Source organism: Hylobates moloch, unplaced genomic scaffold (assembly GCF_009828535.3).
Source record: "Hylobates moloch isolate HMO894 unplaced genomic scaffold, HMol_V3 SCAFFOLD_14, whole genome shotgun sequence".
Lineage (NCBI taxonomy): Eukaryota > Metazoa > Chordata > Mammalia > Primates > Hylobatidae > Hylobates > Hylobates moloch.
In genome coordinates this window covers 94,427,463-94,443,996 of record NW_026652289.1, presented here as the reverse complement: position 1 = coordinate 94,443,996, position 16,534 = coordinate 94,427,463, and the positions used below count along the sequence as shown (strand labels likewise).

The 16,534-nt window shown below is 44.4% G+C and overlaps 1 protein-coding gene across 1 annotated transcript in view; it reads right to left on the bottom strand.

Moving 5' to 3' along the window:
* Nucleotides 1–6,421: 6,421 nt before the first annotated feature.
* The window catches only part of SLC27A2 (solute carrier family 27 member 2), a 51,591-nt gene continuing 41,478 nt past the window's right edge, over nucleotides 6,422–16,534 (bottom strand). Inside the window, exons 7-10 of the mRNA XM_032174819.2 lie at nucleotides 15,853–16,051; nucleotides 13,998–14,095; nucleotides 9,070–9,200; nucleotides 6,422–6,893 (exon numbers count right to left, since the gene is read on the bottom strand). Coding sequence (XP_032030710.1) covers nucleotides 6,717–6,893; nucleotides 9,070–9,200; nucleotides 13,998–14,095; nucleotides 15,853–16,051 — 605 coding nt within the window. The 3' untranslated portion in view covers nucleotides 6,422–6,716. The remainder of the gene's footprint in view (nucleotides 6,894–9,069; nucleotides 9,201–13,997; nucleotides 14,096–15,852; nucleotides 16,052–16,534) is intronic.

Sequence of the window (16,534 nt, the reverse complement as noted above, 5' to 3'; positions counted from 1 at the left end):
CCCAGCACCATTTATTAAATAGGGAATCCTTTCCCCATTTCTTGTTTTTGTCAGGTTTGTCAAAGATCAGATAGTTGTAGATATGCGGCATCATTTCTGAGGGCTCTGTTCTGTTCCATTGATCTATGTCTCTGTTGTGGTACCAGTACCATGCTGTTTTGGTTACTGTAGCCTTGTAGTATAGTTTGAAGTCAGGTAGCATGATGCCTCCAGCTTTGTTCTTTTGGCTTAGGATTGACTTGGCGATGCGGGCTCTTTTTTGGTTCCATATGAACTTTAAAGTGGTTTTTTCCAGTTCTGTGAAGAAAGTCATTGGTAGCTTGATGGGGATGGCATTGAATCTATAAATTACCTTGGGCAGTATGGCCATTTCCATGATATTGATTCTTCCTACCCATGAGCATGGAATGTTCTTCCATTTGTTTGTATCCTCTTTTATTTCATTGAGCAGTGGTTTGTAGTTCTCCTTGAAGAGGTCCTTCACATCCCTTGTAAGTTGGATTCCTAGATATTTTATTCTCTTTGAAGCAATTGTGAATGGGAGTTCACTCATGATTTGGCTCTCTGTTTGTCTGTGATTGGTGTACAAGAATGCTTGTGATTTTTGTACATTGATTTTGTATCCTGAGACTTTGCTGAAGTTGCTAATCAGCTTAAGGAGATTTTGGGCTGAGACAATGGGGTTTTCTAGATATACAATCATGTCATCTGCAAACAGGGACAATTTGACTTCCTCTTTTCCTAATTGAATACCCTTTATTTCCTTCTCCTGCCTGATTGCTCTGGCCAGAACTTCCAGCACTATGTTGAATAGGAGCGGTGGGAGAGGGCATCCCTGTCTTGTGCCAGTTTTCAAAGGGAATGCTTCCAGTTTTTGCCCAGTCAGTATGATATTGGCTGTGGGTTTGTCATAAATAGCTCTTATTATTTTGAGATACGTCCCATCCATACCTAATTTATTGAGAGTTTTTAGCATGAAGGGTTGTTGAATTTTGTCAAAGGCCTTTTCTGCATCTATTGAGATAATCATGTGGTTTTTGTCTTTGGTTCTGTTTATATGCTGGATTACATTTATTGATTTGCGTATGTTGAACCAGCCTTGCATCCCAGGGATGAAGCCCACTTGATTATGGTGGATAAGCTTTTTGATGTGCTGCTGGATTCGGTTTGCCAGTATTTTATTGAGGATTTTTGCATCAATGTTCATCAAGGATATTGGTCTGAAATTCTCTTTTTTGGTTATGTCTCTGCCAGGCTTTGGTATCAGGACGATGCTGGCTTCATAAAATGCAAACACATAATTTTATTTCCATTTCAGATGGTACTTTGATAGGTTGTGACTCTGAAATGGGTTATGTAAAGAGTATTAAAGACAAACAAAGCTGGACATTAGTTAGAACTTTAAGGATAGATGTTAAACAGTAATATACTATGACAATAGGGAAAAGGGTCCCGTGTGAACTGAACTCAACTTGGATTTGTGCAAAGGTGACTAGGCATTTCACAGGGTGAATGGGAGAATAGGGAGAAGGCCAGCCTAGACTTAGAAGAGTCAGGAATGTGAAAAATTACAAAAAGTGGAAAGTGGTTGATGTGAAACCCCTCTGGGTTTGCTAACTGGTGTTTTTGAAGTAAGACTCTTACCCTCCCACAGATACTGGGAGTCAGGGGCCTGTGTTCAGGGGTTGGCTGGAACAAACAGTTAATTCTTTCGGCAGCTTTGAGTTTTCTTAAGCAGGCACTTTAAGGTGAGCTAGGATCATCTTAGGGATGTGACCTTGAGCTATGAGAAATAATGTTTGTTCAAGTCTTTATAGGCAAAGGTTGAGGCCTAGTCGAGAAGGGGGGCTCAGAGGAGCTTAGCTAGAGTTTGGTCAAGAAAAGAATCTTTGTTAAGAGTTTAAAGCTTTTTTTTTTTTTTTTGGAGACTAGTGCTTTCTCTCTTACCCAGGCTGGAGTGCAGAGGCACGATCATGGCTTACTGCAGCCTCGACTTCCTGGGCTTGAGTGATCCTCCTGCTTCAGCCTCCCAAGTAGCTATTTATTTTTGAGATGGGGTCTCATTCTGTGAGTGCAGTGGTGTGAACACAGCTCACTGCAGCCTCAGCCTCTGAGGCTCAAGCTATCTTTCCACCTCAGTCCCCCGAGTAGCTGGGACTACAGGTACACACCACTGTGCCTGGCTAATATAACTTTTTATAGAGTCAGGGTCTCCCTATGTTGCCCAGGCTGGTCTGGAACTCCTGGGCTCAGGTGATCCTCCTGTCTTGGCCTCCCGAAGTGTTGGGATTACAGGCGTGAGCCACCATGCCTGGCCTGGCTATTTTTAAAAATGTTTTTGTAGAGACAGTGTCTCCCTATGTTGCCTAGGCTGATTGTGAACTCCTCAAGAGCTCCTCCTGTCTTGGCTTCCCAAAATGCTGTGATTATAGGTGTGAGCCACTGCATCTGGCCAAAAGCTGAAAACTTGCCCCTTGTTCTCTACTAGTGATCCCTGAGCTTTGCTGCATACTGGAATCACTTGGAGGTCCTTAAACAAATACTGATGCTTGGTTCCCACTCCCAGAATCCTTGATGTAGTTGATATGGCATGGGCCTGGGCTTTGGGATTTTTGACGGCTCCCCAGATGATTCTAATGTGCGGTGACATCAGGGAATCACTGCTTTAGATTGACGTGCTACTCAAAGCAGTGTGTGTGCCCCAAGCACTCACTGCACTCCAAGCAGTCAAAGCACTGGTGTCCCCAAGTGATTCTCCTGCACAGTAAAGCTTGTGCACTGCTCTAAGCCAGTGATTCTCAAACTGAGTCCACATCAGTAACACCAGGAGGGCTTTGGCTTGTCAAAACACAGATGTCTGGGCCTACCGCCTGTGTTTCTGATTCAGTAGGTCTAGAATTTTTCAGGGTCCAAGAATTTGTCGGTCCAGCAAGTTCCCAGGTGCTGCTGATGCTGCTGGCTCAGGGACCACACTCAGAACTGTCGTCTATGGCGATACTCCCTTCCTGCAAGTACTAGGTGAGAGCTTAGTGATGTCAATTAGCTGTGTGACTTTAGTCATGTCACTTAACCTCAGGCCTCAGTTTTTTCATTTATCAAGTAAAGAGGTTTGACTAGCTACTCTCTAGGATTGCTTTTCGTTTGCTATAGCAAATCACAATATATGTGTATTATCTAGCAAGCAGATATAAGCTCTAATTGATGTAAATTTCCAAGAGCAATTGCAGGCTTGTGATGACAAGGTGCTTCTTGATGCTGGGCCTCTCCTGGGGGCTGCACTTTGAGCCACTTGATTTAAGAGCTGAGCCTCAGTTAGTAAGGGATGACCCGGCTCTGAGGAACTGAGTTACCCACTAAGTAAGTACACCTGATGTATAACTCAGGCTGTCAGTGATTCCCCAAATGTGGCCCCCGTCCCACAGCATTAGCCTCACCTGGGCACTTGTTAGAACTGCAAACTCCAATTCTAGTTTGGGCGGATGGGACTCAGCACTCTTGTGCTGAGAACATTTCTTGGTCCGTAGCAGGCACCCACTAAGTGCTTGTAGGGTGGATGTATGAATGAGCGACACATTTAGCAAATAATCTCTTAGGTTGAGTCGTTGCAGTTAGTTAAACCTATTTTTTTTTTTTTTTTTGAGATGGGGTCTCACTATGTTGCCCAGGCCGGACTCACACTCCTGGGCTCAAATGATCCTCCTGCCTCAGTCTCCCGAGTAGCTGGGATTATAGGCACACCCCACCATGCCTGGCTAACTTTACCCATTTTAATACTGATTCTCATTAGCTTCCATTTCAGAGGCTGACATTTCCTGCTTTTATCCCCAAATTATTTTGGTGCCTATAGCATCCCATCTATGCACTGATTACAGGTTTCCAAACAATATATTTGAAATCAAAGCCCTGTTGGATAATTTACATGGATATCAGCTTATTTTTTTAAATTCACTTATATTTTCAAATGAGAATGACTTGTGCAGGTATTTCTTGGGCACAATTTCTTACCCTTTTAAAAGAGAAAAATCAGACTTTAAGGTATTATCTCTCATAAGTGATGGCTTAAAATTGTTTACATACGTGCAAACCTAGGGGCTGAGGACATTGTGGGGGTGTCTCTATTTATCTCAATGGAGCTGTGTTACCTGGCCAGATTCAGGGAGGTGTGGGGAAGTGGGAGACTGACGAAACCATCAGGCTGGGAGGCAGAGCTGGGCAGGGTGTGGATGTGAGGACCTGGGTCTCTGAGTTTCTTACTGGAAGGTCTAAAACATGGGTCAAATGAGATCAGGGCAAGCAGGCTCTGGTTAATATAACACGAATATTCTGGCCAACAGTGTAAATGCTGACCTCTTACCCAAAAAGATACCCCTTGTGACACAGAATGAAGCCACTACTCTAACATAACCCCTGCTGACAACCCGCTTCTCATTTGACAAGATTCCAGGTAACACAATTGCACAACGTGATACTCAAAGGCTGTCCTATCTCCCACTACTTGGGTTCACATTCTCCTGTAACTCAAAGGCAGAGATAATTTTGCAAAAATTCCCAAGTGCTGACCCACAAACAATAATCATTCTAATTACTGGCAAAATTCACAAAGGTGCAGCCTATCTAGAGTTTTCTTTAGGCCCTCCTCAAGTCCTTGGTGTATATTAAGCACTCAGGAAATGTTTATTGTTAGGTGTAATGAGTGGGGGCAAGGATTTTGGTCATGATTCTTCTTAAAGTCACCCAAAAGAGTGGAGATAGTTAAAAAAATATTTCTAGTACTCTGTTGGGGCTGGGGGTGACAACACCTCTCATCATATATCATTGAGAAGTCCTAGAAATGTTTGCCTGGGGCTTTATGGGGACTAAACTGGGGGGAGAATTAGCACGCCATACCAGCTCCTGGTCATCTGAAGATGTCCTCTAGAGAAGGAAACTCCATGACAGAAACTTCTAGGGAGGCTGTGGTAAACTTGGGCCATGCTTTCTGGTGTGAACTCAATGACCATGATGCTCCCATGCCTAGGACAAGCTCTAGGTAAGGTACATGTCATCTTGAATGCTGCCACCCATGACCTGCTCCTGGAATTCTGTTGCAGCTCATACATGCAGAGGTAAAGCAATGAAACCCAGGAAGGGAGGCAGCTGGGTCTAAGGGGAAAGGGCTTATGTGAAAGAGCTCCTCAGAATTTCCCAAAGCCTCCTGTGCCGCCCTAAAGGTCCTCCGGTCCTTGAAAAGGGTCTGTGGGCAGGAGACTGGCTTTGGAGTGAAACCAGTTGCCATCTGAGGAGTAGGGGCACATGTAAGTGGGACTCGGGTCCTAACTGGACAGCTGGCACTTATCTGGCCCAGACACACATTTTATTTGGGATGCATAGAAGTTTTAAAAATTTTGAGACTTCAGATTTCAAAAACTGGGAGATTCACATACATATCTGGATTTCTGTTTTCTTTTTAAAAAGCCAGTCAAATTAGTAGTTGTGAGAGAGTGTGTGTGTGTGTGTGTGGGGGGGGGGGGGTTGTTGTAGATCAACTTTAGTGACACTAATGTTAATAAGTTCTGATGGATTTCTGTTTTCTGAATAATTAGAAAATTCCAGCAATACTTGACCTGTATTTAGCTGACTGAAGCTTAGTGGTCGTCCCCAAGTTTACCACATTCATTTGTGACCTGCTTTTCTCATCCACCTTACCTATGTGAATTCTGAAGACACTTGAGTTTGCAACCCCTGATGTAGCTAAAATGTATTGAACACCTTTTTTTTTTTTTTTTTTTTTTTAAGATGGCATCTCACTCTGTCACCCAGGCTAGAGTGCAGTGGTGTGATCTTGGCTCACTGCAACCTCTGCCGCCTGGGTTCAAGTGATTGTCCTGCCTCGGCCTCCCGAGTAGCTGGGATTACAGGTGCCTGCCACTGTGCCTGGCTAATTTTGTATTTTTTTAGTAGAGATGTGGTTTCACCATCTTGGCTAGGCTGGTCTTGAACTCCTGACCTCTTGATCCACCTGCCTTGGCCTCCCAAAGTGCTAGGATTATAGGTGTGAGCCACTGCGCCCGGCCTGAACACCTTTTGGGTACAGAACTCTGATGCCGTAGAATTAGGCTCCTGTAAGGACTACAGATGGCATTATTACCTGTTGGATAATGCCACCTATACACAGTGGACAGGATGCCTCCGGGTAGGGAAAGTTGGCCTCCTCACATCGGAGTAGATTTCCATTGTGTTGGCCACTGCTGATCTAGCCTCCTCACCCTACCACCCCTCACCCCACCCCCTGTTCCCAGCCATTTTTACCTAGAACGTCTTTTTACTCTTATGAATGGGACACCTATGAAAAGTTACCAGTGAGGACTTCAGGCTTTGGAGTAATTGACACAGGCTTTGTATTTAGAATAAAGTGAGGAAAGAACACAGAGACAGTGCCATCTCACATGTTGGTGTTCATTTTTAATTTACTATGTATTTTAAAAAATAATGCCTTCCCTCCAACAAGCTCAGTTTGCAAATACAAACAGTAGGTGCACACTGAAAAATAATAATCTCTAAATCTTTTTACTTGCAAAGACTCAACTGTTATTTAAAAAAGTCTCCCTTTACTGGTATGCATAATTTCCTACAAAAACTGCACCTCACAATCTTCAATCAAATCAAAGTTGGATTATATCAAGTGGCTGTCCGTTCAGTTTCTTTCTGGAAATGTTGAGTTATCCTCCTGGGAATATTCAGAGTTTCAGGGTTTTAGCACTTATGGCATTATAGATGGCCTCAGTCATAGGCACATACATTTTTGCTGTGTCGTCCAAGAAATACAAGGCATCTTTGATGATAGCGGGGTTAAAGCCCTCCTCCACCAGGGTCACTTTGCGGTGTTTAAAAGTTCCAGTGATCTCAATGGTGTCCTGAAAAACATCAAATAATCCACATTGTGGTTGCATTTTGCAATAGATTAGGATGCAGGGCAAGTGATAGGGGTGGGGCATGGGGATCCAGCAAATCCTTAGCATCCCTGGCTCATGTGAGAGCTGGGAAGTGAAAGTTAAAAAAAGTTTTCAATTTTTATTTATTTTTAAGTGGACAGATAACGTGTGTTTTTCTCGTGTATAATATGATGTGCTGAAGTACATATACATCGTGGAATAGTTAAACCTAGCTAGTTAGCAAATGGATTACCTCACATAGATATCATTTTTGTGGTAGGGGCAAGTAACATCCACTTTCTACATTTTCTAGTGAAGTGAAAGTTTTATATGATACCCATACATTCTGTTTGCAGGATCTCCGTTAGGGAGCCCTTTGGGAGGTATTTTTTATTCCCTTAAAGCTTTAGGATCACCTGTGGGGAGGGAGGACCTGCCGAGGATGAGATACCTGTGCAGAGATTTCTGAGCAGAGGGGTGGTGCCTATTGCTTGGTAAGGCTTCAGGTACCGCTAGGATATCCTGACTCATGGTGGGAGTAGAAGGACGGATCATTTACAGACAACTCTGTTTTCTCTTAAAATATCTGAGGATATTTCATTTTGATGCCTCTTTACTATCTGGTTGCAAAGCAAATGTTGGTGCACTTTAACAGGAATATAATTCCAATGAATAATTCCGTTATTAACAGGAATAATCCTATACACACAATATCTGGAATCTTAAGACCTCCTTTGTCAAGTCTTCAGCTACAGAATCACAGAGCTCAAAGTCTAAAAGTGAGAGTAAAAGGCTTGTAATCCCAGCACTTTGGGAGGCCGAGGCGGGCGGATCACGAGGTCAGGAGATCGAGACCACGGTGAAACCCCGTCTCTACTAAAAATACAAAAAATTAGCCGGGCGTAGTGGCGGGCGCCTGTAGTCCCAGCTACTCGGAGAGGCTGAGGCAGGAGAATGGCGGGAACCCGGGAGGCGGAGCTTGCAGTGAGCCGAGATCGCGCCACTGCACTCCAGCCTGGGCAACAGAGCGAGACTCCATCTCAAAAAAAAAAAAAAAAAAAAAAGTGAGAGTATTAAAGCAACTAAAGGGTTAATGTTGGAGGAAGAAGAAAAAATCCCCCTAGCGGTGATAGTTACGTCTTAGGCAATTCCAGCTGGCTAATGTCCAATTAAATTTCACACCATAGAAAGGTGTAGAACTTCTGTGGATTTCTGTATTCTTTAAAACTGGAAACAACGAACAGGATCAGAGCATTTGTATTTGCGATGTCTGTCGGGACTCGCCAAACAGACTTTGTGAGTTCTGTGCTAAGCCTCTTGCTGAATGAACTGGCCTGTCATTGTAAGGAGAGAGGGTTTAGGACTGGATTTCTACTAGCTGTTTTCTGATATATAGATTTTTAGACTGGGCCTTGCTCTGATGCCCAGGCTGGAGTACAGTGGTGCAATCATACCTCACTGCAGCCTTGATTTCCCAGGCTCAACTAATCCTCATCCTCCTGCCTCAGCCTCCCAGGTAGATGAGACTACAAGTGCGCGTCACCATGCCTGGCTAATTTTTTTTTCTTTTTGGTGATGGAGTCTCACTCCATTGCTCAGGCTGGAGTGCAGTGGCGTGATCCCAGCTCACTGCAACCTCCTCCTCCTAGGTTCAAGCAATTCTCCTGCCTCAGCCTCCCGAGTAGCTGGGACTACAGGCATGCACCACCACGCCCAGCTAATTTTGTATATTTAGTAGAGACTGGGTTTCACCATGTTAGCCAGGCTGATCTCGAACCCCTGACCTCAGGTGATCCACCCGCCTCCGTCTCCCAAAGTGTTAGTTACAGGTGTGAGCCACCGCATTCGGCCTTTTTAAAAAATTTTCATTTTTAGTAGACATGAAGTCTCACTATGTTGCCTAGGCTGGTCTCGAACTCCTGAGCTCAAGCAATCTTCCCACCTCAGCCTCCCAAAGTGCTGGGATTACAGGCGTGATCCACCGCACCCAGCCTGATGTTACCACTTCCTTATTGGTCTATGACACTTTTCTGAGCTTCCTGGAAAGGGTGGTGAAAATTTGGCAAATGTAGTCATCCTGGGAGAAGGCAAGTTGTTCCCTAAGAGGTAGGAATCTCCAAGAGAGCAGATCATTGAACTTGATAATAAGAGATTTCACCTGAATTCTTAGAAACCGGGGCCTTGCATAAGTAGGTAGATAATCAGCAATGTGCTGAAAGAGTTTCTTTCCATCAAATTCATGGTTTTCTTTCATTTTGATGGAGGCCATGCCAATGCGACCCTCATGATCTAGAAATAAAGTGGGAAAAAATTAGATGTGTTATGGCTATTTATGATGCTTTATTAGTTCAAAGAACTGTGGGCTCAGACAACATTTATAGCATGGGTTTCATGTGGATAGCTGGAATTTTTATTACAAATACATGTCAAAGATACGGTAAAGTGATTGTACTAATAGCAATAATAACGGTTGAATATTATATTCCAGGCCCTATACTAAGTGTGTTGTATTGATGATCTCAACCCTCATAACAACCTTCTGAAGAGATACAGCTGTTATTTCCATTTTACAGATGAAGAAACTGAGGCTTAAAGACATTAAGAGACTTATTCAAGGTCAGACAGCAAATACTAGGCAGGGTACGGAATTGAATTCAGGCAGCCTGGCTCCAGATCCTGTGCTTATAAGCATCATCCTTCTTTCTAGCAGCCTATACAAACACATCTGAGTAGGGAGTAGGTTGGACTGGTGGCTACAGGAAGTTACTTTTGACTCCAGTGAAAGTCCTTGCTCCACTGTCAGGCATGACTTATTGAGCTTGGGTTGTTCTTCAGGTTGCAACGTCAGGTTTGTTGCACTTCTGGGCACAAATACCATCTTGGAGACCTACTTATCTAATCAAGGTTCTAATGACTTTTCTTGTCTGCATTTTGCAGAGGATGTGAGACAGGAGGTGAAGGCAGGCACAGGGAGGAGCTGTTTTGTGCCCTCCCGTTAAGGCCCATTAGTCCCAAGAGGATGTGCTCTCCACAGAGAGAACAGATCCTACATCAGGGAATTTAGCCCAGAGCAGTTTCCAACAATTACCACTGCCTTCTTGTGAGGACAGTGGTAATTAGGTATTAATGTATCTTCTACCTGATCCAGCAGACCCAGCGGGAGTCCAGATCCACTTCCCTAAACTACTCAGCTGTAATCCGAGAGGAGACAGGAGCCTCCCTTGGTTACCTGGGCCCCAGCTTTCGAAATCTCTCCTATGGTGATTGTGTGTTTACCTGTAGCTCTGAAGAAGGCAAACAGCAAAAGGAAAAAAAGACGCCCCATCATTTGGTTTGCTCCTTGTCTGAGGGAGAGAGGCAGTGGCACCACATCCTCTTAGTTTAGGGTCCCTAGCACCTGTCTTTGAAATCTCAAGTGTCTCCAATAAGCTCCTTTTAGAATTAAGGCTCATGCAACAGAAATCCTCCGCATTCACCGTCTCCTTGCTTCTTGCTCTGGTAGTAGCAACGCTGGACCTAGGGGCAAATGGGCCTGTTAGGTCTCAGGCCTCTGCCCCAACTCTCGGAGGGTGGTTTGGGACTAGTTCAGCTTCGGCGGGGATGGTTCCAGCCTACAGGAGCTCTGGGCTAATTGTAAAGGTCAATTCTGGCCAAGGGTTCTCTAGAGCTGCACTGTCTAATATGACACCCACTGGTTATTTGTGGCTATTAAAACTAAAATCAATTATAATTAAATATTATGAAAAATTCAGTTCCTTAGTTGCACTAGCCACATTTCAAGTGTTCCATAGTGACATGGTGGCTATTGGCTATCATACTGGACAGTGCACATATGAAACATTTCCATCATTGCAGAAAGTTCTACAGAGTAGTTGGGCAGTTCAGGTGTGACACCTAGAAAAAGTGAACTCCACTCCAGGCCCAAACCTAGAAATTCTCTCCTGGTCCAAAGCCGAGATGTATGACTGCCTTGTGCAGAGTCACCCATAGTGGAATGATGCCTTACTTCAGACAGTACTGCTGCGTTTCTAGTTTGGAATGGGACTGGCCTCTGTGGATGGGGGGCCAGACAGCAGCAGTTGTGGCAGGGGGACTCACAGAATCTGAAAGTTGGGAGGGACTTTAGAATTTAATCTTTCACTGCTGCAAGAGTTCTCCCAGGATCCCAGGTGGACATCCAGCTTCTCTTTACGTGCCCTAGTTGGTGGGGGCATTTCCTATCCTGGGAGACAAGCCCATTCTATTGATGGTTCCTTTGGTTACAGGGGAGTTCTCAGGCTAACATTGGCTCCCTGGTCATTTTAATTCCTTGGTTTTAGTTCTGATCACTGGAGCAGCACAGAACACACCTGCTCCTCATCCGATCTGACTGTCTGCCGACACTGTACGACTGTCAACCTCCTTCCCTTTGTTCTGTTTCAGTGGCTCCCAGAACTCACTGATCATTAGATTCACCTGGGAATTAAAAAAGACATGCAGATTCTGAGTCCCATACTCCAGAGCTTCTGGTCCATTAGATCTAGGCTTTAAAAAGTTTCCCAGATGGTTCTGATGATTGGCCAAATTTTTGGAACAACTGGGCTTTAGTGCTTCTCAGACTTTAGTGTGTGTGTGTTTTTTAAATTGTGATAAACACATAACATAAAATTTATCATTCCAACTCATGTTAAAGTGTACAGTTTGCAGGGCGTGGTGGCTCACACCTGTAATCCCAGCACTTTGGGAGGCCAAGGTTGGGGTGTGGATCACCTGAGGTTAGGAGTTCGAGACCAGGCTGACCAACATGGTGAAACCCCATCTTTACTAAAAATACAAAATTAGCCGGGCGTGGTCATGCATGCCTGTAATCCCAGCTACTCAGGAGGGTGAGGCAGGAGAATTGCCGCTTGAACCTGGGAGGCAGAGGTTGTAGTGAGCCGAGATCGCACCATTGCACTCCAGCCTGGGCAACGAGAACAAAACTCTGTCTCAAAAAAAAAAAAAAAAAGTGTACAATTCAGTGGTATTTTACACACTTACAATGTTGTACTATCATTACCAGGATCTAGTTCTAGTGCATTTTCATCACCCCCTAAATCAGACTTCCAGTGTTTTTAAGAATCTCTGGGGTGTTTGTGCCAGCACAGTTTCCTGGCCCCGCCCCAGAGATTTTGACTTGGTAGTGGGGTGGGCCTGAGAAATTACACTTGTAACAGACTCCTGGGGAATGCTGACACTGCTGGTCTGGGGACCCACTTCGAGGAACACTAGGCTAGCTCCTTCTGTTTCATCTTCTAGATTCTCTTACCTCATACATACTCGTTTGTATGATTCTTCTTTTTAAAATCAAGCATTTAGACACATACACGACATTTGAGGAAGGGTCTGCAAGAGCCTAGGGTGGCACAATGGCTGACAACCACAACTTAGACCCTTGTGTTAACTCAGCATAAGGCCTGGGGAGTTCTCCAACGGGAGTATTCACACCCCCTTCCATTCTGTCCCCTCTCACATCAAGATGTGGCCACATTTCCCCTCGTGTCATTGTCCTAGAGTTGGGGAGGAACAAGCAAGAGATATTCTTGAATATTCTTTTTGTTTTTTTGAGATAGAGCCTCACTCTGTCACCCAGGCTGGAGTGCAGTGGTGAGATCTTGGCTCACTGCAACCTCGTCTCCTGGGTTCAAGTGATTCTCCTGCCTCAGCCTCCCAAGTAGCTGGGATTACAGATGTGAACAACCACCCCTGGCTAATGTTTGTGTTTTTAGTAGAGACTAAGTTTTGCCATGTTGGCCAGGCTGGTCTCAAGCTCCTGACCTCAAGTGATCCATCTGCCTTGGCCTCCCAAAGTGTTGGGATTACAGGTGTGAGCCACTGTGTCCGGACTTAAATATTCTTTTTTTTTTTTTTTTTTTTAGACAGAGTCTTGCTCTGTTGCCCAGGCTGGAGTGCAATGGCACGATCTCAGCTGATTGCAACCTCCGACTCCCTGGTTCAAGCGATTCTCCTGCCTCAGCCTCCAGAGTAGCTGGGACTATAGGCACATGCCACCACATCCAGCTAATTTTTGTATTTTTAGTAGAGATAGGGTTTCACCACGTTGGCCAGTATACTCTCGATCTCCTGACCTCATGATCTGCCCGCCTCGGCCTCCCAAAGTGCTGGGATTACAGGAGTGAGCCACCACGCCCGGCCTGGAATATTCTTTAAAAAATAACAAGCACAAGGCCACATAGAAGTGTCAGAGTTTGGGAAAAAGGGACTTTTGGATTTCTACTTTGAATATGGGTGGGAATCCCAAATATGAGTTGTGGGGGAATAATAATACCCCGAATGCCTTATATTTGGACAGTAATTTGGAGGCTGGAATCCTCTCTGACATCTATTATTAATGTAATTTATTGTCACAACAACCCTTATGTATATATTTGATAAATATATGCTTAGCGTTGATGTAATTATAATGAGTTTGTTCTCTTGACAACCTTAACTGCACGGCTGGCATTATCCTTAATTTTAGTGGTTTGCCTGCAGTCAAACAGCCAGCAGACGTTGAAGCCAGGATTCAAGGTCAGATACTGGCCCTCCTGACTCTGCTGGCAGAAGCGGATCTGCAGATGAAGCTGCAGTGACAACATTCTTGTGTGATGATTCTGAAACTTAGTGGGGTGAACTGGGCTTAGAAATCTTAAAAAGAAGAGGCTATACAAAATCCACTTTTCCCCAGCTTTTCCTTCTAGCAACTGCACTGGCTCTTCTTTGTGCCTCCTAGTTCAGAGGCCAGGACACCATTTCCCAGCTCTTAAGCATGACACGACTTTTCTTGAGGTGTACCAAATGTGGCATGGAGCTCCCATATTGGAGACTTTGTTTGCCTGAGAGCCCAAGAATGGCTGGGAGGTGAACTGAAGAGAAGGCCATGTTCAGATGCACTGAGTTGGCTTTTATCATGGAACATAAGCCAGACATAAGCTCCTTACTCCCTGGCAGCTGGAAGAGCTGTTTAACTCTGGACGGCAGGAGAAAGCAACGACAAACTTCACCTTGAGGCTAAAATTATGTTCAGTTACTCTATGGGTTTAGGTACAGATCATATCCTGTATATACCTGGCACATGCACTCCATAAACATTTACTTCCTGGATGAAATCAACCAGTCCAACTATATCAGCAACTTCAGTGGTGGCCACATTTTCCCCTTTCCACCTGGAAGAAACGACAAAGTTAGCAGAGGTCACTGGTGGTTTCTGGCCCAGGTCGCAATGTCGGAGGGCTGGTGTTTCCTTTAGATTTCTGCATGGTCCTGATCTCGTGTTCCTCACCTTGGCCCTCAGACTCCCCAACTTAGTCCTGGCCGGGGTATCTTGCTTGAGGCATAAAAGGGAAAAGTATAGACCTAGATAACAAAATGTGGAATTTCAATGTTACCACATGAAACACAACACACAGAGTAATGTTCTAATGTTAAAATATAGCCCTAGCTAAGAAAGGCAGTGGAAATTAGAAAGAAATCTCAACGATTTTCTGCTGTGTTTAGGTCTCTCAATTTCTCATTTACTAACTCAGTTGCTATTTAATTCAGTTTCTGAAGTTCTCTTTAATAGAACTTCATATTTTATTTCAGGGTCTCATGGCAACAAGAAAGGAAAAAAAATCATACTTTAGTTACAGGGAGATTCTAATGTTAAGGCCCAACCAGGTGCTATTTTTCACTTAATAAAGAGTTAAATTTTGTTTTCATTAAAAATTCTTTTTTTTTTTTTGAGGCAGAGTCTCATTCTGTCACTTAGGCTGGAGTGCAGTGAGGCAATCTCAGCTCACTGTAACCTCCGTCTCCCAGGTTCAAGTGATTCTCTTGCCTCAGCCTCCCAAATAGCTGGGACTACAGGCACGTGCCACCATGTCCAGCAATTTTTGTACTTTTAGTAGAGACAGGATTTCACCATGTTGGCCAGGCTGGTCTGGAACTCCTGACCTCAGGTGATCCACCCGCCTCGGCCTCCCAAACTGCTGGGATTACAGGCATGAGCCACCATGCCTGGCCCATTAAAAATTCTTTAGCCCTCCCAGAAGTATCTTCTTAATAACATGAAGATGGCATAAAGTGATATGGATCTTAAGACACGGAATAGTAGAGATGGAAGGACCCTGAGAATCATCGTGACCCTCATCTCAAGGGCAAAAGGACTGAGGTCCAGAATGGTTATCTGTCTTTTTACCACTGCTGCTCAGTGGGAGAGGTGAGCCTGGTTCTCCTCATTCCACCTGCTGTCTTTCTACTGCAGTTAGACAACTTCCATCCCTTCCTCATTCATTCATGCAAAAAGTGACACCAAGCACCATGGTAGGTGCTGGGGGTGAACAGGCAGACACAGGGCCTGCCCTCAGGGAGTTTACACAGGAAGGAAGCTGTGTCATGAGGCTGGAGGACTGTGCTATGGTTGGAAGTTAATTCCACGGTCTGTTAGAAGGACTTCCAAACTTCCTCGTGCTGACCTGGGGGTTCTGTGGGAAACCATCTGGTTGGGGATGAAAGGGGTTGGAGGAAGGGGCTCCGAACCTCTCACCTCCTCTTCAACTAGATCAGCTCCACATTAATTTGCATCTGATTTTATCTAAACACCTCCTTGATTGGAAAGGTGAAAATCCTTGGCTGTCCTAAGAGTGACCAGTAATAATGCAGGAGAAACAAGAGGAGTTAAATGTACTTTTGTCTCCAGAAATCAGATACAGGTTTCCTGCCTTATTCTCATCTGGTGTTGCTCAGCAAAGTTAACTGTGCACTGCAGAGTGACACTTCATGCACTTCATTTCTCATTCTCTGGGAACACAGGAGTTTGACCTGATGTGCCAAAGATAGAGAAGGAAATGCACCATAACCAAAGTGGAATGCGATTCCACTAGGAGTGAGCCAAACTGTGTGTGTGTGTTTGTTTTTGGCTCAATGATTCAGAAAAACCAACCGGAATGTATCTCCAACTCTGTCGTGGAAATAGATGAAATTTTCTTGGTCAACCATTAAGAGATCTCCACTGTTGAAATAGAGGTCTCCTTTCTTAAAGACGTCTCTCAGTTTTTTCTTCTCTGTCTGAGCCTTTGCTCCAGCATAGCCATTAAATGGTGTAAGCTGTGTGATTTTGCAAACCAAAAGTCCAACTTCACCTAAGACAGAAGAAAGTAAACTTACGTTATGTGCTAGAGGTCAAATTTATACATCAACCTTCTCTTAAAACTAATGCCATACAACCTGCTGGCAACAAGCTGGCTGTAGGAAGTATCATTTTCCATGCATGTATACCTGTGAATTATATGTACATCTATATTACAGACACACATACATACACCACACACACATATACTGTACATTATTGTATATGGCCTAATTATTCTATTTTGATTTTTATTTTTTTTGAGATGGAATCTTGCCCTGTTGCCCAGGCTGGAGTACAGTGGTGCAGTCTCGGCTCACTGCAACCTCTGCCTCCCATGGTCAAGGGATTCTCCTGCCTCAGCCTCCCAAGTAGCTGGGGTTACAGGTGTGTGCCATCATGCCCAGCTAATTTTTGTATTTTCAGTAGGGACAGGATTTTGCCATGTTGGCCAGGCTGGTCTCAAACTCCTGATCTCAAATGATCAGCCCTCCTC